Source organism: Eubalaena glacialis, chromosome 3 (assembly GCF_028564815.1).
Source record: "Eubalaena glacialis isolate mEubGla1 chromosome 3, mEubGla1.1.hap2.+ XY, whole genome shotgun sequence".
In the NCBI taxonomy this organism is placed as follows: domain Eukaryota; kingdom Metazoa; phylum Chordata; class Mammalia; order Artiodactyla; family Balaenidae; genus Eubalaena; species Eubalaena glacialis.
In genome coordinates, this window is record NC_083718.1 from 99,518,971 (window position 1) to 99,542,057 (window position 23,087).

Sequence of the window (23,087 nt, forward strand, 5' to 3'; positions counted from 1 at the left end):
ATGTTTTATATTCTTGCTGATTTTTTTGGTCTGCTTTTTCTATTGGTTACTGACAGAGGTGTGTTTAAATCTCTAACCATGATTGTAGATTTCTCTATCCCTCCTTTAACTTGGTCAACTTTGGCTTTATATATTCTGAAGCTATATTATTATGTGTATTAAAATTTAGGATTGACCCTTTTCTTATTATGAAATGTCCCTCTTTTTTGCTAGTAATGTTTTTGCCTTAAAAAGTCTACTTTGTCTGATACTCATGTAGTTACAATAGCTTTCTTTTGGTTAATGTTTACTTGGTATACTTTTTAAAACATCTTTTTACTTTCAGCCTTTCTGTATCCTTATATATAGTATATCCATTCTGAGAAGCATATAGTTAGATCTTTCAAAAAATTCAGTGTGATTATTTTGTCTTTTAATTAGCGTTTAGTACATTTGTATTTCAAGGCACTGTTGCATGTAAGTGGAGACCACATATTATATAGCTACATATTTTGTATTGATTCCATTTGTTCATTTTCCTTTATTTCTCTTTTTTGGCCTCCTTTTGATTTAATCAGATATGTTCATTATTTCTCCTCTATTTGCTTGTTAGTTATATATTCTTTTATTTTTCTTTTAATGGTTACCCTGAAGATTACAATATGAATCCTTTGTTAATTACAGCATACCTTAAATTAGTATTTTTACCAATTTCTAATATAACAGTTTTACTTCATTTATACTGCCTCCTTTTGTGCTACTGTTGTCATATATTTTACTTGAGTATATGTTTTAAACCCCTAAGACATTACTGTTTTAAAAATCAGCATTAATATATATTTTATTCTCTTTTCCTTTGTTTGGTTTTTTTCCTGAATTACGTTTCTTTCACTGGGAATTATTATTCTTCTACTTAAAGAACTTCCTTTGGAAGGTCTTTTAGTGGAGGTCTGCTGGCAACAGATTCTTTCAGCTTTTGTTTTGTCTCTTTTTATGGCACATTAAAAGAATATTATTCCAATGTCTTGTGAGTTCTGTAATTTTTGTTGAAAAGTTAGCCATCAGTTTTATTGTTGCTCTTTTAAGATACTGTATTTTCTTTCTCTTTTTTCCTCTAGATGCTTTTTAAGATTTTTCTCTGCCTCTGGTTTTCAACAGTTTGACTATTATGTGCCTAAAATGTTATTTGCTTTATACTTATCCTCCCCCTGGTTTTAAAATATGTGTTTTGATGGCTTTTGTCAGTTTTGGGAAAATTCTGACCCAAAATTGCTTCAAATATTGCTCTATCCCATTGTCTCTCTTTTTCTGACGTTCCAATTACATGTATGTTAGATTTTGTTCCCCATGTCCCATATATCTATTATGTTCTTTTCTGTATTTTCTGTTCTTTATTTCCCCCTCTCTGTGCTTCAATCTGCATTTTTTTTCTCTTACTGAACCTATCTTCTAGAGTTCACTAACCCTATGTTTTGCTGTGTCTAATCTGCTATTAAATTCATACATTGACGTCTTTAGTATTTGTGTTCAATTTTAGACTTTCCATTTTTTATTCTTAAAAAAATAGATTCCAGGTTTCTTGTGAACGTCTCCATCTTTTTACCTAATTTCTTAAACATATTAATCACAATTATTTTAAATTTAACATATGAATATTTTTTAGTGTCTGTTTTTCTTTCTGGGTTTTCAGTTATTTGATGTTTTTTAAAAAATATCATGTCTCATTATTTTGAATTGAATGATGGGCATTTTGTATGAAAAATCGTAGACTCTGGATGATATTTTTCTCCTAACAGGGTTAAGCTTTCTTCTGGTAGGTAGCTACAGTATAGGTGGATCATCTAAAACCTGTTTAGACTTGGTCAGGAATGACCTATTTCAGCTTTGCCTTTTCTCCAAGGAACTCTCAGAGTATGGTCCTTACCCCTAGACAGTGACTATTCCTGGGCATTATCTGAAAGACTAGAGTGGTTACCACAGTCCCCCACTTTGTTGGGCTTGAAATCCAACCTCTGTTATCTAGCACTGTGTTACTGCTAAAATCTTTTCCTACACCTTTAGCCTTCCAAATGCTCTTTTCTGCTGGCTTTATTGAAACCTCATTTTGCTCAGCTTTAGAGTTGGCAATGCTCCAAGGGAAAATTGCACAGAGATTTTTGAACTCACTTCACTAGTACTAACTCTGTTTCATGATTTTGCTCCTCAAGTATCTGGCACTTCTGTCCTCAGTTCAGTAACATTGCTGTTTTTGCTTGAACGCTGTTCTCTAATGCTGAAAATGGCCAAATGGCCTAAGGGAAAACACCAGAGTGAATGTAATGCTTTCTTGTATACTTTCCTTCTCTCAGTGATCTTGTCTTGCTTGCATTGATTGCTCTCAAACAATGATTTTATGTATTTGGTTCATCTTTTAATAGTTATTTTTATTTGGAGGGTTAGTGGACACAAACTACTCTGTTACAATTGGAACTGAAAATTCGCCTTTGTTTTTTGGACATGTCCACATTCATTTCTGGGCTCTTCTGTGTTTTTTGGAAAATTACGTTTCCTGGTCACTTGTATTGGTACTTTCCCTGCCCACAAACCTGTAATCAACTATTTTTCTTTTTAGTATACAGAGTAATGATATTTCAAAATCAATATATGAATCATAGGATCATCAAGGAATGTTAAAACTATTAAGTTAAATGGTATTGGGGAATAGTATATTCACATAATGCCTAAGTATCATCCATTAGATTTCTTGCTAATTGCAAAAAGGAAAACATACCTTTACAATGGAGAGAATGGGTAGTAATCACCCTAACCAAGTGATCAAACTTGGCATTGGTAACAGTAAAACAACCTGACATATATGCCTCCTGATGTAATATGAAGTTCATGACTTCTGCTGTGAAGTACCCTTGCCAAAAAATGTTTTACTGGCATTTGGGTATGCTTTCAGACCTAAAGTACATACAGGGGATTGAGAAATAAGTTAAATGATACTATTAAGAATCAATCAGACAAATCTAGAATGTGAAATATTCTACAAGACAATTGGCCTGGGCTCTTCAAAAAGTCATTGTCATAGAAAAAATGGTGGTGGTGGGGGACTGGTACTAGTCTTGATTAAGAAACTAAAGAAACATAACAACCAAGTGCAATGAGTGAATGTTGTTTAGATTTTAGTTTGGAGAAAAAAACAACCTATAAGTGACATTTTTGGGATAATTGGGAAAATTTGAATAAGGAGGTATTTGGTAATACAGGGAATTATTTTTAATTTCCTAAGGCATAATCATGGTATTGTGGTTACGTGGACTAATGTCCTTGTTTTTAGGAGATGTTGCAGTATTTAAGGAAGAAGTGTCATAGTGTCTGTAACTTACTTTCAAACGGCATACACTCACATACATACACACATATTTATATGTATGTACAGAGAAGAGAAAAAAGAGAGGCAAAAAATAAGTATGGCAAAATGTCAAATTTTGAAACTAGGTGGTGAGTATACAAATGTTCATCGTACTATTATTTTTGTAGTTTACAATTTTTACAATAATCAGTTGGGGGAAAATCAATGGGGAAAATAGGCTTAACATTGGGAAAAAAAAGTAAACATGGTCTACAAATGGGTAACAGGCACATGAAAAGATGCTCAACATCGCTAATTATTAGAGAAATGCAAATCAAAACTACAGTGAGATACCACCTCACACTGGTCAGAATGGCCATCATTAAAAAGTCTACAGGGGCTTCCCTGGTGGTGCAGTGGTTAAGAATCCGCCTGCCAATGCAGGGGACATGGGTTCAAGCCCTGGTCTGGGAAGATCTCACATACCGCGGAGCAACTAAGCCCGTGCGCCACAACTACTGAAGCCCGCGTGCCTAGAGCCCGTGCTCCGTAACAAAAGAAGCCACTGAAATGAGAAGCCATCACACCACAACCAAGAGTAGCCCCCGCTTGCTGCAACTATAGAAAGCCCGCGCGCAGCAACGAAGACCCAACGCAGCCATAAATAAATAAATAAATAAATAAATTTTTTTAAAAAGTCTACAAATAACAAATTCTGGAGAGGGTGTAGAGAAAAGGGAGCCCTCCTACACTGCAGGTGGGAATGTAAGTTGGTGCAGCAACTATGGAGGTTCCTCAAAAAACTAAAAATAGAGTTGCCATATGATCCAGCAATTTGACTCCCGGGCATACATCCGGACAAAACTATAATTCAAAAAGATACATGTGGCATTATTCACAATAGCCAAGACATAGAAACCACCTAAATGTCCTTCAACAGATGAATGGATAAAGAAGATGTAGTACGTATATACAATGGAATACTACTCAGCCATAAAAAAGAATGAAATAATGCCATTTTCAGCAACATGGATCGACCTAGAGATTATCATACTAAGTCAGAAAGAGAAAGACAAATACCATATGATATCACTTATATGTGGAATCTAAAATATGGCACAAATGAACCTATCTACGAAACAGAAACAGACTCACAGTCATAGAGAACAGACTTGTGGTTGCCAAGGAGTGGGTGGGGGCGAGATGGAGTGGGAGTTTGGGGTTGGCAGATGCAAACTAGTATATATAGAATGGATAAACAACAAGGTCCTACTGTATAGCACATGGAACTATATTCAATATCCTGTGATAAACCATAATGGAAAAGAATATAAAAAGAATGTATACATATGTGTAACTGAATCACTTTTCTGTACAGCAGAAATTAACACAACATTGTAAATCAACTATACTTCAATTAAAAAAAATAAAGTATAAAACCACAGATGGAAAAAAAGTAAGCATGTTCTCCATATTCCTTTATAAAATTATAGAAACTGGGAGAAATGTTGTTAGCTTCTATTAAAGAAAAACACACATACACAAAATGCTTCTAGTAATAGAACATTCTCCAAGAAATTCCATGGCGAGTAAATATCTTCTAAAAGTTCAAGGGACTTTCTCTAGATTTCAAAGGAATTATATTTTGGGGGGTGGGTGGAGAGAGGAAATGCTTAGACTAAAACTAATAGAGAAAGACATATTTTTCTCTACTGCTTTTTTAAACTCAATTCAGCTATGCCAATGTTGGGAAAATGATATAATGATTAGGGAGAAAAATGCTAGCTAAGGAGTTTGAGAATGTTGTCAGGTACTGTGCAATGTGCCAGGCACATGGGGTTTGAGTAAGGAAAAAATATATTGGTCCCTGCTCTCATGGAATTGATAGCCTTGTAGGGAAGATGCTATTGATTACAAATTTACACAAATATGTAAACTTTGATAAGAGCTACAAAAGAAAAGTGAAGTTCTCTAAAGACTATAATGGGTGGAATCTAAAGGCAGTTCTGGAAAACTTTCTTCGGGAAGTGTTGCTTGGACTGTGAACTGAAGGCTGAGGAGGGGTTAAATAGACAAAAGTAGGGGGAGTTACTTTCAATCAAAGGGAAAAGCCTGTGCAACTAGCTTGAAGAGGGAAGAAGCAAAAAGACATTGGAGAAACTGAAAAGTAGGATGTAAGGCTGGAGTGCAGAAAGCAAGGGCGTGGTACAAGTTAGGTGGGAGGAGGAAACAGAAGCCAGAACATACTGTATTTAAGCACAATGGAAAATTACTGAAGCAGGACAGTAACATAATCAGATTTGCATAATTAAAAGTTCTCTCTGGTTAAAGTATGGAGAAAAAAATTACGGAGGTGATAATATGGTAAAAGGCTGTTAGAATAGTCTAGGCGAGAAATGATGGTAGTTTGAAGGCTGGAGGCATGGCAGTGGACATGGAGGTAAATGGATGTATCTGAGAGATATTTAGAGGGTAGCACTGATGGGCAATGGTTTGGATATGTAAGATGAGGGAAATGCCATGGATACCTTTCAGGTTTCCAGTTTCAACAGCTAGATGAGTGGTGGAGCCATTCCCTGAGAAAAGAAATATCGAATGAGAAACACATTTCGGTTTGTTTCTGAGTTTGAGATGTTGAATAAGGTACCTCTATATGTCTGGATAGTCTTTTAAAATTATAAGTCTACGATAATTATAAGTAAATTTCACCACCAGTGCACAGAATTTGTTCCTAAAATGAAAGAAAGTTAAATAGAGAGGAGCATCAAATCGTTCCATTAGAGTCCCTGATTATGTACATAATATGATGAACCACAGATGTTCCCTTGGGGCTGCTTGTAAAATAATTTAATTAATTGTATTTTATTATCGGTTTTAGCATATGTTTTACCTTAGTCAGTGTTCGAAAGAAAGCTAAAATATCAAATTAACTTGAATTTTCCCTTCCCTTTCATTTTTGAGGAGTTCCACAGCTAAATATGATTAGTGTCTTCTGTAAAATTTATAAAAGAGGTGGAGGGACAGGATTTTTCAGAGGCACGACTCCGAATTTCTTAAAGTTGTTTCCTTCAGTATGCATAAGCTGTATGGTTTATGAATCAGTAAAACCACCCTTGGGAATAGCATAAAAAGGAAATCTTGAACTATCATTTTATGTACCTTTATAAGCATGAGAATGTCTTGGCTTTCTCGTTAAATTTCAAGAGGTCTGTATGAAAATATGCTATAGCCATTCTCCAAAAAGATAAACATACAAATTAGACTTAAATATTGAATTTTAATTTTATGTAAGCCAGAATTACAGTTTATTAAGTTCTTTATGAATTAAGATGTTTAATATTCATAAAATCTATTTAAGCTTCTCTACATTTTAATGAACACTCAGAAATTTGCATTTAAATGGATTAAAATGCAGTTTATGTTACCTAATATAACCTAATTATATTATTAACCTAATATAACTTTATGTTATAGAACAAAATTGGAATATTTTGGAGTTTTTCAGCATTTTCTACTTTATAGTTTAAAAAGCTAACATTGCTTTACATACATATTTTAAATCTGAGAGCATTAGAGAAAACCAATGCATTAAAAATTATAATTAATAGGAAAACAGTGGTGTTTGAGCTTCATTTCTTTCTTTAGACTGAATAAAACAAAATAGAAAGTCCTAAATAGTATTACATGGCATCAGAATACCTCAGTGTTCTAATGGAATACTTGTGACCTATTGCTCCCTTACTGAGTACTCTTATTTGTGTATACAGTGTATTTGTGGATACACTCTTATTAGTTTACTCTTGGTTCTTAGCATTGCCAAATATTACAGGAAAGTTACCAGTGTGAACAAAGTAAATCAGAAAAACGTGAGAGCTCTCGTACTTAAATCTGTATTAAAAAAAAAAGGCAAGAGGATCCCGGAATGAGTTAATATATATTTCCTATCCTTTATACTGCGTTTTTAAATTCAAGAATAAAGAAAGGTTGGTGCAGTATGGAGGTTTCTTAAAAAAGTAAAAATGGAGTTGCCATATGATCCAGCAATCCCACTCCTGGGCATATATTCGGAGAAAACTCTAATTCAAAAAGATACGTACACTCCAATGTTCATAGCAGCACTATTTACAGTAGCCAAGACATGGAAGCAACCTAAATGTCCATCGACAGATGAATGGATAAAGAAGATGTGGTATATGTATATATATATATATATATATATATACATATATATATATATATATATATATATATATATATATATACAGTGGAATAAAAAAGAATGAAATAATGAAAAAAGAATGAAAAAATGCCATTTGCAGCAACATGGATGGACCTAGAGATTATCATGCTAAGTGAAGTAAATCAGACAAAGACAAATATCATATGGTATCACTTATATGTGGAATCTAAAAAAATGATACAAATGAACTCATTTACAAAACAGAAACAGACTCACAGACATAGAAAACAAATTTATGATTACCAAAGGGGTGGAGGGATAAATTAGGAGTTTGGGATTAACAGAAACACACTACTATATATCAAATAGATAAACAACAAGGACCTACTGTATAGCACAGGGAACTACATTCAATATCCTGTAATAAACCATAAAGGAAAAGAATATGAAAGAATATATACATATATATAACTGAATCACTTTGCTGTACACCAGAAACTAACACAACATTGTAAATCAACTATACTTCAATTGAAAAAAAAAAGAATAAAGGAAGGCTGACTGGAACCCCCCCCTTTGAAATTTTAAACTTATGTGAAAGATGAATAGTATTCTTATTTTCCCTTTGGTTCTTTTGTATTTTGCTTCTTTTTAATTTCTACTGAAAGAGTATAGGCCAAAGATATTTCAAGATTTGTATATATAACTATATTTTAAAGACAGTATTGACTCTAAAATTGTGATTTAATGAGATATAATTATAAATTACACAGTATAATTTATATTATAGCCAGTAACTAGTAACTATATTGGACCAATTCTCTTCTCAAGTGTTCTTTAGGACAAAGATATTTCTGCCATTTTATAGCAGATTTTATTACAGATTTTCAGTTACTCTAATATTTGAAGTTGTGTCTTACTCCCCAAGGTTATTAAAATTTAGTTAAAATGTGCTCTTAATGGGAAGAGTGTTAAAATTCAAAAGAATGATTGATACTGTTTTTTTCTCTCTTGTTAAATGGCGTGATTTAATTTTCTGTGAAATTAGAGGAATTTAATTTCCTTATTATAGGAGAAGGATGGGATCCTTGAGACAGGGCACTAATAAACTAGTAATGATTGAATTAAATTTTTAAGTTATATTTCCTAAAAATGAAAATTAATATAAATACACAATGAACATAAGTTTGAGTAAGAAAAGCAAGCCAGTTTTTTTAGTCATATTCCCATTTTTTTCTTAATAGAATTTATTAATAGAAGGATTCTAATCAATAATTCAGCTTCTAAAGTTCACATAAATAAGATTAAACTAAAGCAAGTGCCTCATGTGAAATTAACACGGTACCATGCTTTATAATGAAAAACTATTAGAAATGAACTTTTAAAATATAGGGGAAAAAATAAATGGCAAGTTGGATCCCTCAGTAACCCTACAGATTATAAAGATCAGGTATGGATTTAAAATAACGGCATATGGCAAAATACTTTAAATGCTTCAGTGGATCTGAAGCATTTTGCCAGTGGATCAGATCCACTGAAGCATTTAAAGTATTTTGCCATTTATTTTTTTCCTCTGTATTTTAGAATAAGATTTATGAATAGCAACATAGCATATAAATTGGAACTGTTGTTATGTGCATTCTATATTCCTGGATTTGGAGAAATGTTCTGATTTTAAACTGTGAGTTTATGTATCTTCCCTTTATTTTGTTTATTAATACAGCCAGAAGTATTTCTATATACAACCCAATTAATATATATTGGGTTGGCCAAAAAGTGCCTTCGGTTTTTAAGTAAAAATAAAAGACACATTTTTCATTTTCACCAAGAACTTTATTGAACAACGTATTCACCGTCTTGTTCCACTACCTTCTGCCATTTTTCAGGCAACTTCATAATTCCATTTTCCCAAAACTTTTTATCTTTTTGAGCAAAGAACTGTCCAGGTACCTTTTACAGTCTTCCAGGGAATTGAAATTTGTTCCATTTAGAGAATTTTGTAAAGACCAAAATAAATGGAAATCTGAAGGTGCAATGCCTGGTGAATACGGCAGATGAATCAGAACTTCCCAGCCAAGCTGTAACAGTTTTTGCCTGGTCATCAAAGAAACATGAGGTCTTGCGTTATCCTGATGGAAGATTATGCATTTTCTGTTGACTAATTGTGGATGCTTTTCATTGAGTGCTGCTTTCAGTTGGTTTAACTGGGAGCTGTACTTGTTGGAATTAATTGTTTGGTTTTCCGGAAGGAGCTCATAATAGAGGACTCCCTTCCAATCCCACCATATACACAACATCACCTTCTTTGGATGAAGACTGGTCTTTGGTGTGGTTGATGGTGGTTCATTTTGCTTGCCCCATTTTGCTTGCCCCGTTCCACACTATTGTACAGTATCCACTTTTCATTACCCATCACAATTTGTTTTAAAAATGGAATGTTTTCGTTACGTTTAAGTAGAGGATCTCATGCAGAAATACAGTCAAGAAGGTTTTTTTCGCTTAACTTATGTGGGACCCAAACATCAAAGCAATTAACATAACCAAGCTGATGGAAATGATTTTCAATGCTTGATTTGGATATTTTGAGTATGTCAAAATATCTCCCATGTGGTATAACGTTGATTGTTCTCAATTAATGTCTTGATTTGATTTTATCAACTGGTGTACCCAACCGTGGAGCATCGTCCAGCGAGAAGTCTACAGCACGAAACTTTGCAAACCACTTTTGACATATTCAATCAGTCACAGCACCTTCTCCATACACTACACAAATCTTTTTTTGCGTTTCAGTTGCGTTTTTATCTTTCTTGAAGTAATAAAGCATAAAATGTTGCTTTTTTCTTCCATCTTCAATATTAAAATAGCTACACAAAAATTCACCAGTTTTAATGTCTTTTTTTTAAATGCACACTGATATGACAGCCGTCACATACAATCTAACAAAATTGTTTTTAATGAAATTAAAGACAACTAAGTGCTAATAGAGTATGTTACAGAAAAAAATGAAGGAACCTTTTGGCCAACCCAATAAAAGATTATATATGACTATAGCCAATATTTTAATAACTATAAATGGAATATAACTTTAAAAACTGTGAATCACTCTGTTGTACACCTGAAACTAATATAATGTTTTAAATTAACTATACCTCAATTTTAAAAAAAAGGCTACATATGGACATGAAATGTCTAATCCCAGGCTGGCCAAAGTAGGTTTAATCCCACTAGGTTGCCTATAAAGGACAAGGAACAAAAGGAGAAGAGTGCCTGCGAATTAGATGTGTGGATCTACTCTTCCAAGGATTCAACAAATCATTGAATTGGCTTCTGAAGAGCTTTGGGAGTAAAGGAAAAAAATGTAATAAATGCTCTATAGGCAGTCATGTGTTTTATTCCACTTAACCATAAAGTAAGACAATAAATATTTACATGTATGTATACATATGGATGCCAATATGTTATATATATACACACACACATACATGCATAAATATGATGCACACAATATATACACATATGTATATAAAGTCACAATTTTTTCAAGCATCAAAGTTGAAGGAGAGGGCTAGATAGAGATGTAAAATGTTGATAGTAGTTAAATATTTGGGTACCCACAATGTGATAGGTGTTATACGCTGTCTTCCTATTTAATATACAGAAGACAAAGCACTCCTCCTTCTCTTGTTACTAATAAAATAAATTAGAAACACTTCCAAAACTGCCATTTAATTCAAGATTGCCACAGCTACAAATTCCCTCAGAAATCTTGACTTGTGTCTCTGAATTTCCTTGATTATCAGGACTAGGTCTTTGTTAAATAGTAGAAGTTTTGTTTATGTTCTCTGTCCTGGATACAAATAGTCAAACATCATTTAAAATTGTGGGCTATTTGTGAAAGTAACATTATTAAAACATGACTATCTGAGATGGGAACAATTATTATTGAATTAATATCTTCCATTTATTGAATGCTTCCATGATCAGTTTTTGCCAGTCTGAGTAAAAAAAGAGTAAATTGGTTCCACCTTTAAGCATATATATGTGTGTGTGTGTGTGTGTGTGTGTGTGTGTGTGTATGCTTAAAAATTAAATATGTAGCATTTCATGAAGAAAATAATAAATGTCAAGTAATCACCATGCTATTATATTTGACTTTCTGTCATTTTTGCTTCAAACACCACCTTTCCTTTTCTCCTCTCCTGAGAAGTAATCCTTATCCTCAAGTTGGTGTGTTTCATTCCCATGCACATTTTAATATTTTTTCTATATATGAATGTATCCATAAATATATATCATAATTATATATTTTATACATCTTCTAAAACTTGCTTTTTCACTGAACATTGTTAGATTTATCTATGCTGATACATGTAACTTTATTTCATTCATTTCTACTCCTACATGGCATTCCATCATATACATAAATGTGAGCATATTTATCTAATCTTCTACTGATGGGCAGTTGTGTTGTGTTAATTCAAATGAAAAACAGATTCTCAAACTATTTTAACAAAAATTCAACCACGTTAGAGGTTTTTATACCTTTATGAACAAAGGATGGAGGAAATTCCAAAGGTCTCTTCTGAATTACTGAAGAAACAAAGAAGCTTGAACAAGTACTTTTGCATTTCAGAAAACAGAGAAGTCAATTTAAATATTATTACCAGGGCGATAAATTACTATTTAAGACTTATAATTGCAGATTTTCAGGGCTTAAAAACATAGTGTAGCCTCTGGAATTCACCTTTGATTATTTTAAAAAGACACCTTTGTTTAGAAGCCATTGGAATATGGTTACCAAGGGGGAAAGGGGGGGGAGGGATAAATTGAGAGATTTGGATTGACATATACACATTACTATATATAAAATAGATAACTAATAAGAACCTAGTGTATAGCACAGGGAACTCTGCTCAATACTCTGTAATGACCTATATGGGAATAGAATGTAAAAAAGAGTGGATATATGTATATGTATAACTGATTCACTTTGCTGTACAACAGAAACTGACACAACACTGTAAATCAACTATACTCCAATAAAAATTAATTAAAAAATAAAATAAAATCATAGAAAAGAAGCCATTGGATAGTCTTTCTTTGAAGTGCCTGTACACGTTTAAAAAATTTTTTTTCTAGATATTTAATTGGATTGTTTGCCTTTTTCTTACTGACTTATAGTTCTTCAAACTTCTGCATAGGAGTCATTTGTTAGCAATATGTATTGTGAATAACTTTTTCAGTTTGTGACTTGAATATCAACTTTTTTTTTTTTTTGCTGCGTCAGTTCTTAGTTGCGGCACACGGGATCTTTGTTGAGGTGTGTGGGATCTCTCATTGCGGTGCGGGCTCTTCGTCGTAGCGTGTGGGCTTCTCTCTAGTTGTGGCATGTGGGTTTTCTCTCTCTAGTTGTGGCACGTGGGCTCTGTAGTTGTGGTACGTGGGGTCCAGAGCGCGTGGGCTCTGTAGTTTGCAGCACATGGGCTCTCTCGTTGAGGCACGAGAACTCAGTAGTTGTGACACGTGGGCTTATTTGCCCTGTGGCATGTGGAATCTTAGTTCCCTGACCAGGGATCGAACCCGTGTCCCCTGCATTGGAAGGCAGATTCTTTACCACTGGTCCACCAGGGAAGTCCCAAATATCAACTTTCTTAATTGTGTCTTTTGATGAACAGATATTCTAAATGTTGATGAAGTCTAATTTCTCAATTTTCCTTTCATGGTTTGTAGTAAAAACAAAGAATAATAAGACTGTATGTGGCCTACAGAGCCTAAAGTATTTACTATCTAGTTCTTTTTAGAAAAAAATAAAGATAATCCCTGAACTACACTGAGTTGAACATAGCTGCAATTCAGAGGTCAGAAATTTGTTGTAGCTGCCATCACCACTGTCAGATCTGCTTCAAGATATCTATGAAATTGGTGAATAAACATTGGAATGCTGAGTCCAGGCACCAAAACTTATCTAAACTCTAATATTCATGACCTTGCTTGCCTGCTGAAACAACAGGAGGAAGCAGTCTTACTTACTCTTTCCAAATTCTGTGTAAGGTTTTTGGGGGAATCTAATTTTCATACAGAACCCTCACTTCAAAGGAGTTCAGAAATGCAGTTTTGAGCATTCCACAGTCTCCAAAGAGCAATGTAGAATGAAGGTTGGAAGAGCCAGTCCAAAGTATCTGCCATAGCCCTAGGAATTTTTTAAACAACGGATACTATTACACCAAAATAGCCCACTAAGAAAATTTCCATACTGCTTGTTGTAAGGATATGGTTTCTAACAATGAAAGTAGTAATAGCAAACTTTTAAATGCTCACCATGGGCCAGTTGTAAACACTCTATATCATTATTTTTTTTTCACTTTGATAATGATCTTATGAGTCAGGTATAATTGTTACAGATGAGAAAATGGAGTCTTTGAAGAGTTAAGTTGTTTGCCTAAGGTTGCATAAGTGGTAAGCAGTAGAGGTGGGATTCAAGCTCAAGTGTGTCTTCTAGCGCTTTTAATCTTATGGTTGAAAGAAGTTAATAAAGGAATAGAGAGATGGGAAAGAAAAAAAACAACAACAAACTATGGAGAGATTTTAAGTCCCACGCCAAACACTAAATACTAGAAAAAGTTAGGTTTACAGGTCAATGGAATTAAAATCTCTCTGGAGAGTCTAACCTTGTTTATAGATTTAATAATTCCATACTTTAACCATATACAGAAGTCTTTTTCTGTCTAGAACTCTGCTACACTCTGGGGAGACTGAGTAAGACTCTGTTCCTGTCATCAGATAGAAACATAACTAGCCATAATATGATAAATGTAATTTTTTTCCTGGTGAGCAGTTTGATTACATTCCTACTATAGTTTCCCTTAATATCTATAACTAACCCAAAATGTACGGAATACTGTATGTATGTGAAAATATTCAGCAATATTTAGTTAGTAATAGCTAGTGGCTTAACTTTAAAACTCAACTTTGTTGAGGCATAATTTACATTTAATAAAATGCACTCATTTTAAGTATTCATTGTGATGAATTTTTATGAAAGTATATATTTGTGTAACCACTATCACATCCTGATTTCTATTGTTTCCCACAATGTATTTGAGTTTTATCCATGTTGTGTGTATGAGGAGTTCATTCCTTTTGAACGCTGAGTAGTATTCCATTGCATGACTATACCACAATTTGTTTATCTGCTTATCTGATGAAGAATGTTGCTTCTAGCTTTTGGCTATTATAAATAAAGCTGCTGTGAATATTGGTGTACAAGTCTTTTCTTGGACACATACTTTCATTTCTCTAAAGTAAAAACATAGAGATGAAATTGCTGGATTATATACTAAGTGTATGTTCAATTTATGAGAAACTACCAAACTATCTTTTTGATTACACTATTTTCCATTCCCACCAGCAACATATTAGAATTTAAGTTGTTCTATATCCTCAGCACCATTTAATACTGTTAGTGTTTTTAATTTTACCCATTCTAGAGTGGTATCTCATTGTAGTTTTAATTCATATTTCTGTAATGACTAAAGATTTTTGAGCATCTTTTTATGAGTTTATCAGTCATTCACATATCTTGTTTTGTGAAATGTTTGTTCAAATCTTTTGCTCCTTAAAAAAATTGGGTTGTTTGTAATATTTTATTTTAAGTGTTCTTTAGTATTGTGGATACAAGTCCTTTGTCAGATATGTGTATTGAAACATTTTCTCCCAGACTCTGTCTTGCCTATTTCCTTAATGGTGTCTTTTCAAGACACAAAGTTTCAAGTTTTATTTTTTCCTTTATGGATATCCTATTGTTCCAGCACCACTTGCTGCAAAGACTACCCTTTCCCCATTGAATTGTTGAAAATAAATTGATCATGTATGTGTAGGTTTATTTCTGGCCTCTGAAACTTACTCTTTTTCAAAATGGCTTTAGCAATTCAACATCCTTTGCATTTCCATATAAATTTTAGAATCAGCTTGTCAGCTTGTATAAAAAAGCCTGTTAGGACTTAGTTTGGGATCACAATAAATCTCTAAATCAAATTGGAGAGAACTGACCCAATCTATGAGCCTTTCAATCTATGAAGATGATGTATCTCTCCATTTATTTAGGTATTTTCTTCAACAATATTTTCACATTTAGTGTCAGATGTTGCACATATTTAATTAAATTTATTACTAAGTATTTCAGTTTTTGACACTGTTGTAAATGGTATTAGATTTTATTTTCCAATTATTGTTATATATAGAAATATAATTTTTTATATTGACATATCTGGCAATCTTGCTAAATTCACTTATTAATTCAAGGAGCTTTTTTGTAGATTCCTTGTGATTTTCTATGTAAATGATCATGCCATCTGAGAATAAAGAAAGTTTGACTTGCTTCTTTCCAATATGTATGCTTTTCCCTTTTTCTTGCCTTACTGCACTGGCTAGAACATCCAGTACATCGTTGAATAGAAGGGGTGAGAACAGACATTCTTACCTTGTTACCTTGTCTTAGTGGGAGAAGACACTTAGTCTTTCACCATTAAGTATGAATGTTAGCTGTAGCTTTACACAGATGGCTATTCAGGTTTACTATTTCTTCTTTTGTCAGCTTTGACAATATGTCTTTCAAGGAATGTTTCCATTTCATCTAAGTTGTCAAATTTATTGCCATAACGGTGTTCATAATGTTCTTATTATGTTCTTATTATATTATTATAATATATATAATATATTATTATATTGTTATTATTGTTATTAATAATAAATGTTATTATTTTAGCATGTGTAGAATTTGCAGTGATGTTTTCTTGATATTGGTAGTTATTTTTCTTTATTGGTTTAGCTACAGGTTTATCAATTTTATTAATTTTTTCAAATAAACTAGCTTTTACTTTTACTAATTTTCTTTATTGTCTTTTATTTCATTCATTTCTTTACTTTAAAATCCTTCTTGCTATGTATTTGGCATTAATTTGCTCTCTTTTTCTAATTACTTAAGGTGGAACCTTAGATCGCATATTTAAGATTTTCTTGTTTTCTAATACAAACATCTAAAGCTATGTTAATTCTAGGCACTATTTTAGCTGCATTCTACATATTTTGATATGCTTTATCATTCAGTTCAAAATATTTTCCAATTTTTCCTGTGATTTCTTCTTTGATCCATGTGTTATTTAGAAGTATATTATTTAATTTCCAAGCATTTGTGTATTCTCCACTATCTTTTTGTGATTGATTCCTAATTTAATTCCACTGTGGTCAAAGAACATACTCTGTATGATTTCAGTCATTTAAAATTTATTAACTTGTTTTATGGTCCAGCATATGGTCTTTCTTAGTCTTTCAACTTTACATGTGCAGTTGAAAATAATGGGTATTCTGCTGTTATTGGGTGTACTGTTCTATTAATGTCAATTAGTTGATCATGTTATTGAAACATTTTATACCCTATTGACTTTGTTTCCTCATTCTATCAATTGTTTGACTCTAATTGTGTACTTATCTATTTCTCTTTGCAGTCTGTCCATTTTTACTGTATGTTATTTCAAGCTTTGTTATTAGGTGGCATACACCTTATGACTGCTATATCATCTTGATGAATCAACCCTCCTAATATTATAAAATTTCTTCCTTGTCTTAAAGTCTTCTCTGGCTGATATTAATATAGCTACCCCACCTTCCTCATGATTAGTGTTTGCATAGTATTTCTTTACCCATCCATTTACTTTTAACCTATCTGTATCTTTATATTTCATTTTTGTAGAAAGTATATGGTTGGGTCTTGTTTGCTCTGCCTTTTATTTGGAGTGTATAGAATGTTATGCTTAATGTAATTACCTACATGGTTTTAAGTCCCACATCTTTCTTGTCTTGCTTACCTCAACGGTTCTTTTTCCTTTTCCCCTCTTATATTCTTTTGTATTAATTCAGTATTTTTTGGTATTTTATTTTATCTCTTCTATTGTTAGCTACACCTCCATGTTTTTTTCAACAGTTGCTCTAGGGTTTCTAGCATGCAGTTTTAAATTTATACTACCTCACATATAATGTAAGAACCTTTTAGCAGTATACTTCCATGTCTCCTCTCACATCCTTTTTACTATTGCTGTCATACATTTCACTTCTACATGTTATAAGTTCCACAATATATTATTGTATTTGTTTTTGACAGTTAATTATTTTTTAAAGACAAAAAGTCTTTTGTATTTATAAATGCCTAGCACTTAGAATATTTTCTAAAAGCTTTATTAATAGCTTTCTGTTTTATTATTAATTCCTAAAACTCATTCATTTAAATAGCACATATTTTATGACATTTGGTCACATCTTAATTATAGCATATTTTTATTAAGTTGAATTTTGTTTATAAACCTAGAGCACACTAGATAGTGAGCTTCTATGAGAGCAGAGTCAATGTTCTGTACCTTTATATCTCTAGCATTTAACAAAATGTCTGGTATAAAAACTACATGGAATAAATAACATCTTAAGGTTATTATTATTAAATAATATTTACTAAATAATAAATAAGGTTATTATTATTTTATTATTAAAACTGTTATTTTGAGAAATAAGTGAACTTTACTCTGTGGTCTGTGGAATTTTATGAGAAAACTTTTCAAAACATTGGTGGGCCTATCATTAGACTGTGCCATTGACTTTCAAAGGACATGACTAGGGATTGAGGACACAAAGCTTCAATGCAACAAATTACAGAACTAGGTTTTTACCTAATCCCTCAACCCTAGCTACTGCAATTTTCTAGAGCCTCTGTTTTAGAAGAATTCAGCCTCTTTTTGTGGGAGCCTGTAAGAGACTTTGAGGAATGGCAGAAATACGTGGTGTTCCAGAAGACAAAGGAAAAGGTATTTTAGGATGGAGGGCGTGGTCAGCGGTGTTTAAACAGGACTGGGATTAAATACGGGAAGGATTTTTAAGTTTCCTGTGGATTTTGTGACGAGGAAGTTCAGTGAGGTAGGTGGTGGTGGCTGAGATGAGACTGCAGTGGATGGAAAAGTGGGAGGTGAGGAGGAGACGGGTTCTTGGAAACAACCCCAGGTTCCCAGGGAGGGGAAGACAGAGACCGAGACCAACGGCTGGGGCACTGCACGCTCTCGTCAGAGGTGCTGGTCAGAGCAACTCATTTACCTGCTGCCGCAGGCCCGCTGCGTTTGCCCGGAGAGATCCTCGACGCCCGAGCACTCTCTCGACGCCGGGGTAGGCGTTCCTCTCCCCAAACTCCCCTCAGCTCCCGGGTCGACCGTAGGCTGGAACGGCCCCGGCCGTCGCGTTTGGCGCCTCAGCTTCCAACTTCCGGGAGGGCCGACTCCAGCGCGGCGCCTGGGCCACGGCCTCCCACGTGGCGGGCCTCCCGAGGCTCCCCTGGCGCCGCCCGAGAGCCACAGGCGCGGGGCCCCTCGCCTCAGGCGGCTCGGAACCGTGGCGGCTCGCGTCCAGCCATGGCCGCAGCCGCGCTGACCGCACGGACCCGCCGCCCTGCGGGAGCGCGGCGTCGAGAAGGCGGCAGGTGGCGTGGCCGCCGACGGGACGCCCTCGCTGGGACCAGAAGGAGAGGCGGCCTGCGATCACCGCCGCCGCGGCCCAGCGCCGGCAGGGCCATGCTGCGCTGGCCGCGGAGCTTCATGCTGCCCGCGGCGACCTGCCACACCGACGACGACTACTTCCGCTACAAGATCCTCTTCCAAGACCTGGACCACAACGGGGGCGGGGTGGTGTACATCGTGGAGCTCCAAGAGGGCCTGAAAAACTGGAGCTCCTCTTTTGGCCTGCACTCAGAGAAAGTGAGTGGCCGGGAGAATGTGACCCCGCCAGCCCAGAGAGATGCTAGGCAGAGGGTGAAGCTGTTCCCCACCAGGGTTCTTGGCCTTACTCAATCAATAAAAATTGATAAGAGGCCAGACAAGAAATTCAGGCAAGGCTTTATTGGGTCCCTTGCTGCAGCAGGGGTTAGTGAAAACAAGCAACAGCTTCCCTTGCTTGCTCCCTCGGGGGAGGGGGTGGAGCTGGCTCCTAATATGGGATGAGGGTAGGGGTGTGTCCAGGCATGAGGCGGGAGGCGCGGCTTAGGTGGTTTGCCCACCCCTTTGGTGGTGCTGCGTTCTGGGGGCATGCGCAGTGCCCTGCTTTTGCTCCGGGCTCTTCAGGAGTGGCAGTTGGGTTTTTGGTCTTTTTGTACCTTGTTGTTCATAATTTGCCCCAACTGTGCATGTAAGCAGTTAGTTTTAGTCCCTTATAGTTTCTTTGTATTTTGTTGCTGGAGGAGATGATTGTCCAGGTGCAAGCACTGCAGCAAAGTGTCCCAGGTCCCAGCCTGTCTCAAATCCAGACTCGCCCTTTCCAGAGCTGCTCCCAAGGGCCCTGGGTGGGCTTCTCTTCCGTGAACCCCTCACGAGGGATAAGGCAGCCCAGCAAAACACCTTCTCCACCTTCTCAAAACGGTCACTTTCCAGGAACAGCGCAGCCTTCTCTTGGGCTTTTTGGGAGATGCTGAGTGGGTTTCCGGTGACTCGTTCACCATTTACTGAACTGGCACAGAATTTCAGGGGCCGCATTAGCCTTTGTGAATGCAGGAGTCAAAGACCTTATCTTTTCTCTAAAGGTTCACGGCCCAGGGTTCACACTTCAGGGTCTTCTAAAAACGACAGGCACACATTGGGTCCCCAGAGCTGCTCTCCCACATCAAAGACGGAGGGGGAGTCACACCTTGATCCATGGGTTTACACTTTAGCTGATTGTTTTAGTACCTTGCCTAAATTAAGGATGTCTTTCTTCTCTAGATGAGTCTTGATTATTTAAAAACTGTTTAGGTGGAAGTTTCAGAATACCAAGAGAAAACAATTATTCTATTTACACTTTATCAATGCAAAACAGTCTTCTGATATTACTGTACTTGTTCAGCTGTATCGTGAGGTGTGTGTGTGTGTGTGTGTGTGTGTGTGTGTTAGAGATCCAAACGGTTCCCATGGCTCAGGAAATTCCTTAAGAGTTCTGTGCTCCAAAATGTATTGCTCTGATTTGATTTTTATCTCATTATCTCAATCCTATATCCTCCCACTCTGCTTAGTCCCTTCAGATTGATGACTTAATGAAACCATCTGCATGACTTTATTTTTCTTTTGTCCCTGGGTCCTGTCTCTTAGGACAGTCTCTGGTTATACATCCTTCTTTTAGGTCAGAATTCCAGGACACTACACCTCAGTCTGTATCTTAGGCTTCTGCTTACCTGAGAAGGAATATCAGAGAATAAACCTGAAAGAGGGGTAGGAATCAGAGAGGAATGGTAGGGATATAGGAACATTAGCATGAATACTGATTTAGCATGTATACTGTGTCTTCGAGAATGGTATTCCATTCATGAAGGGTATTATCTTTAAGCTGTCACTTGGAAGAAAACCACTTGTTTGTTCTGTCACTATAGCAAACCAGCAGCTTCTGGATAGTGCTTTATGTGATAGGACTGGTGGGTCCTGTCATCATTATATGGCCCCTTTGCAGTATAATAGGACTTTTGGTCCAATGCAATGTACTGTATATACACATGTTGTAAGATCAAACACTCTTTAACTGTTGGATTGTTCTGCTAGCTGAGGCTCTGCAGGCAAATAAGGCAAACACATGCTTAGAATATGTGTCAATTCCAGTCAAGATGAAACACTGTATCTTTCAGGGTAGAATAGCTTCAGAGTAATCAACTTGCTGCTCAGTGGCTGGTAAATTCCCTGAAAGGATGATGTTGTGTCAGTGGCTCAGTATTAGTCTCTGTTGGTAGTACGTTGGGCATTTGGTAGCAGCAGTAGCTATATTAGGCTTGGTAAGTGGGACCCATACTGGTTGGTCCATGGATAGCATTTATCTCCACTACCATGGCTGCTCCATTCCAGAGCCCATTGTGTCAGCACTGTTGTTCATTATGTCAGCTGATGAGACAGTCTGGCTGACTTCAGCTGGCTGGGTCACTCTGTCTACTTGGTTGTTTTGTACCTCTTCCATGGTAGCAACCATACAATATGAAAATATTTTTACTTTGTGTTCACTCCCATATATCCATCCTCATGCATATTCCCCAGACCTCTGTGTCTCTGATCTTCTAATCTTTTTCTTTCCAGGCTACTGATCATCCAACCAAGCTACTCACCACTGCCCATGAGTCTCTATATATTGTTATTTCTGGCCACTTCTCTTTCTACATAAAGTGAATGATCAGGTACACCACTTGACATTCTTCTCTCCCCTTATTGCTGTCTTTCTGGACTATTCCTGAGTGGTGTTGTAGTGCATATCAGGCTGTTTTCAGTTTGCATTCACATACTCAGAAACCCATCCATGGACCAAGCTTATCCTTTTTCCTTTTTCCTCCTGTGTTGGCTGGTCATAATGAACTTCCAAATCGTTGTAGGAGTGAATTTAAGGAGAGGTGATGGTATAACAGTGGTGGGGCCTGGAGATCTGAGCCATTCTTTGTTTTGTTTGTTTGTGCTCTGATTCTGCTTGTGCTTGATCTCAGATGTACTGTTGCATCATATGGATTGCTGCTCAGCTCACCAAAACTTATGACTTGGTGGGTCTGACAGAACCCAATTCGTGATAGTCAACCCTGGCTGTATGGTCATTTGATGTCCCATATTTAAGCAATCTGTTTCTACCAGGGCCCCATAGCATGTCAGGAACTGTTACAGTTTTCTGCTGCAGACTCTCCTTTTGGGGCTTGCTATAAACTCCACACAATATCTTTTAATACCTCTGATACTTTCAGTACCATAGAGTTTGCTGGGTTAGGTGGCCCAAGAGGCAGGGCTGCTTGCTCTATGACTAGGACATGTTGAAGAGCTCTTTCCCACTATGGTCCCCATTGAAAGCTATCAGCCTTTCCTGTTTCTCAGAAATGGGTCAGAGCAGTGTACATATAAAGTGCTTAGAAGTAAGTGCTCAATAAATATTAGCTGTTATTATTATCATTATCATTATTATTGTTTTTTCTAACTAACATATGTTCTGCCTGCTTACAGATACTGTCACATATTCTTGGAATGCCCTGTCCTATTTGTCTGCCCAGCTAATGCCAGCTTTTCTCTGCAATTCTCAATTCAAGTCTTCTCCCTCTGTGAAGACTTTCCTGAATCCCCCCAAACTCCACTGTACCTTGAATACATTCCCATCACATCACCTAACAAATTCTCTTTGGTTATGTGAATGGTCTCTACTAGTCTGTAACTTCCTTCAGGGCAGGGACTGCATCTTCTTTTCTTTTAATTCCTACCACCTAGTCCATTGCCCAGTTCACAGTATTTATTAATTCAACAAATATAGATTAAGGACCTTTGAGTGTCATACTTTATGCTAGCCATTGATGGTACAAGGATGAACAAGACATGGTCTCTGCCTTTGAGATAGGAGTCTGCTAGAAATATATATGATGTGCATTTAAAAATTATGATTATTAATTTTTTATTTAAAAAAGCAGAACACCCCAGTGAGATTTGAACATACACTCTTACTTTGTAAGGCTAGGTCTCAAATTATTAATTTGTGGGTCATACTAGAATTTCACATATTTTATATCATTTAGTTAATAGAGAGTGAGGTCTC

The 23,087-nt window shown here is 35.9% G+C and overlaps 1 protein-coding gene across 1 annotated transcript in view; it reads left to right on the forward strand.

Moving 5' to 3' along the window:
• Window positions 1–23,087, forward strand: part of LOC133087113 (mitochondrial adenyl nucleotide antiporter SLC25A24-like) — a 69,299-nt gene that overhangs the window by 45,839 nt on the left and 373 nt on the right. The window contains exon 9 of the mRNA XM_061183881.1: window positions 18,548–19,336. Coding sequence (XP_061039864.1) covers window positions 18,548–19,336 — 789 coding nt within the window. The remainder of the gene's footprint in view (window positions 1–18,547; window positions 19,337–23,087) is intronic.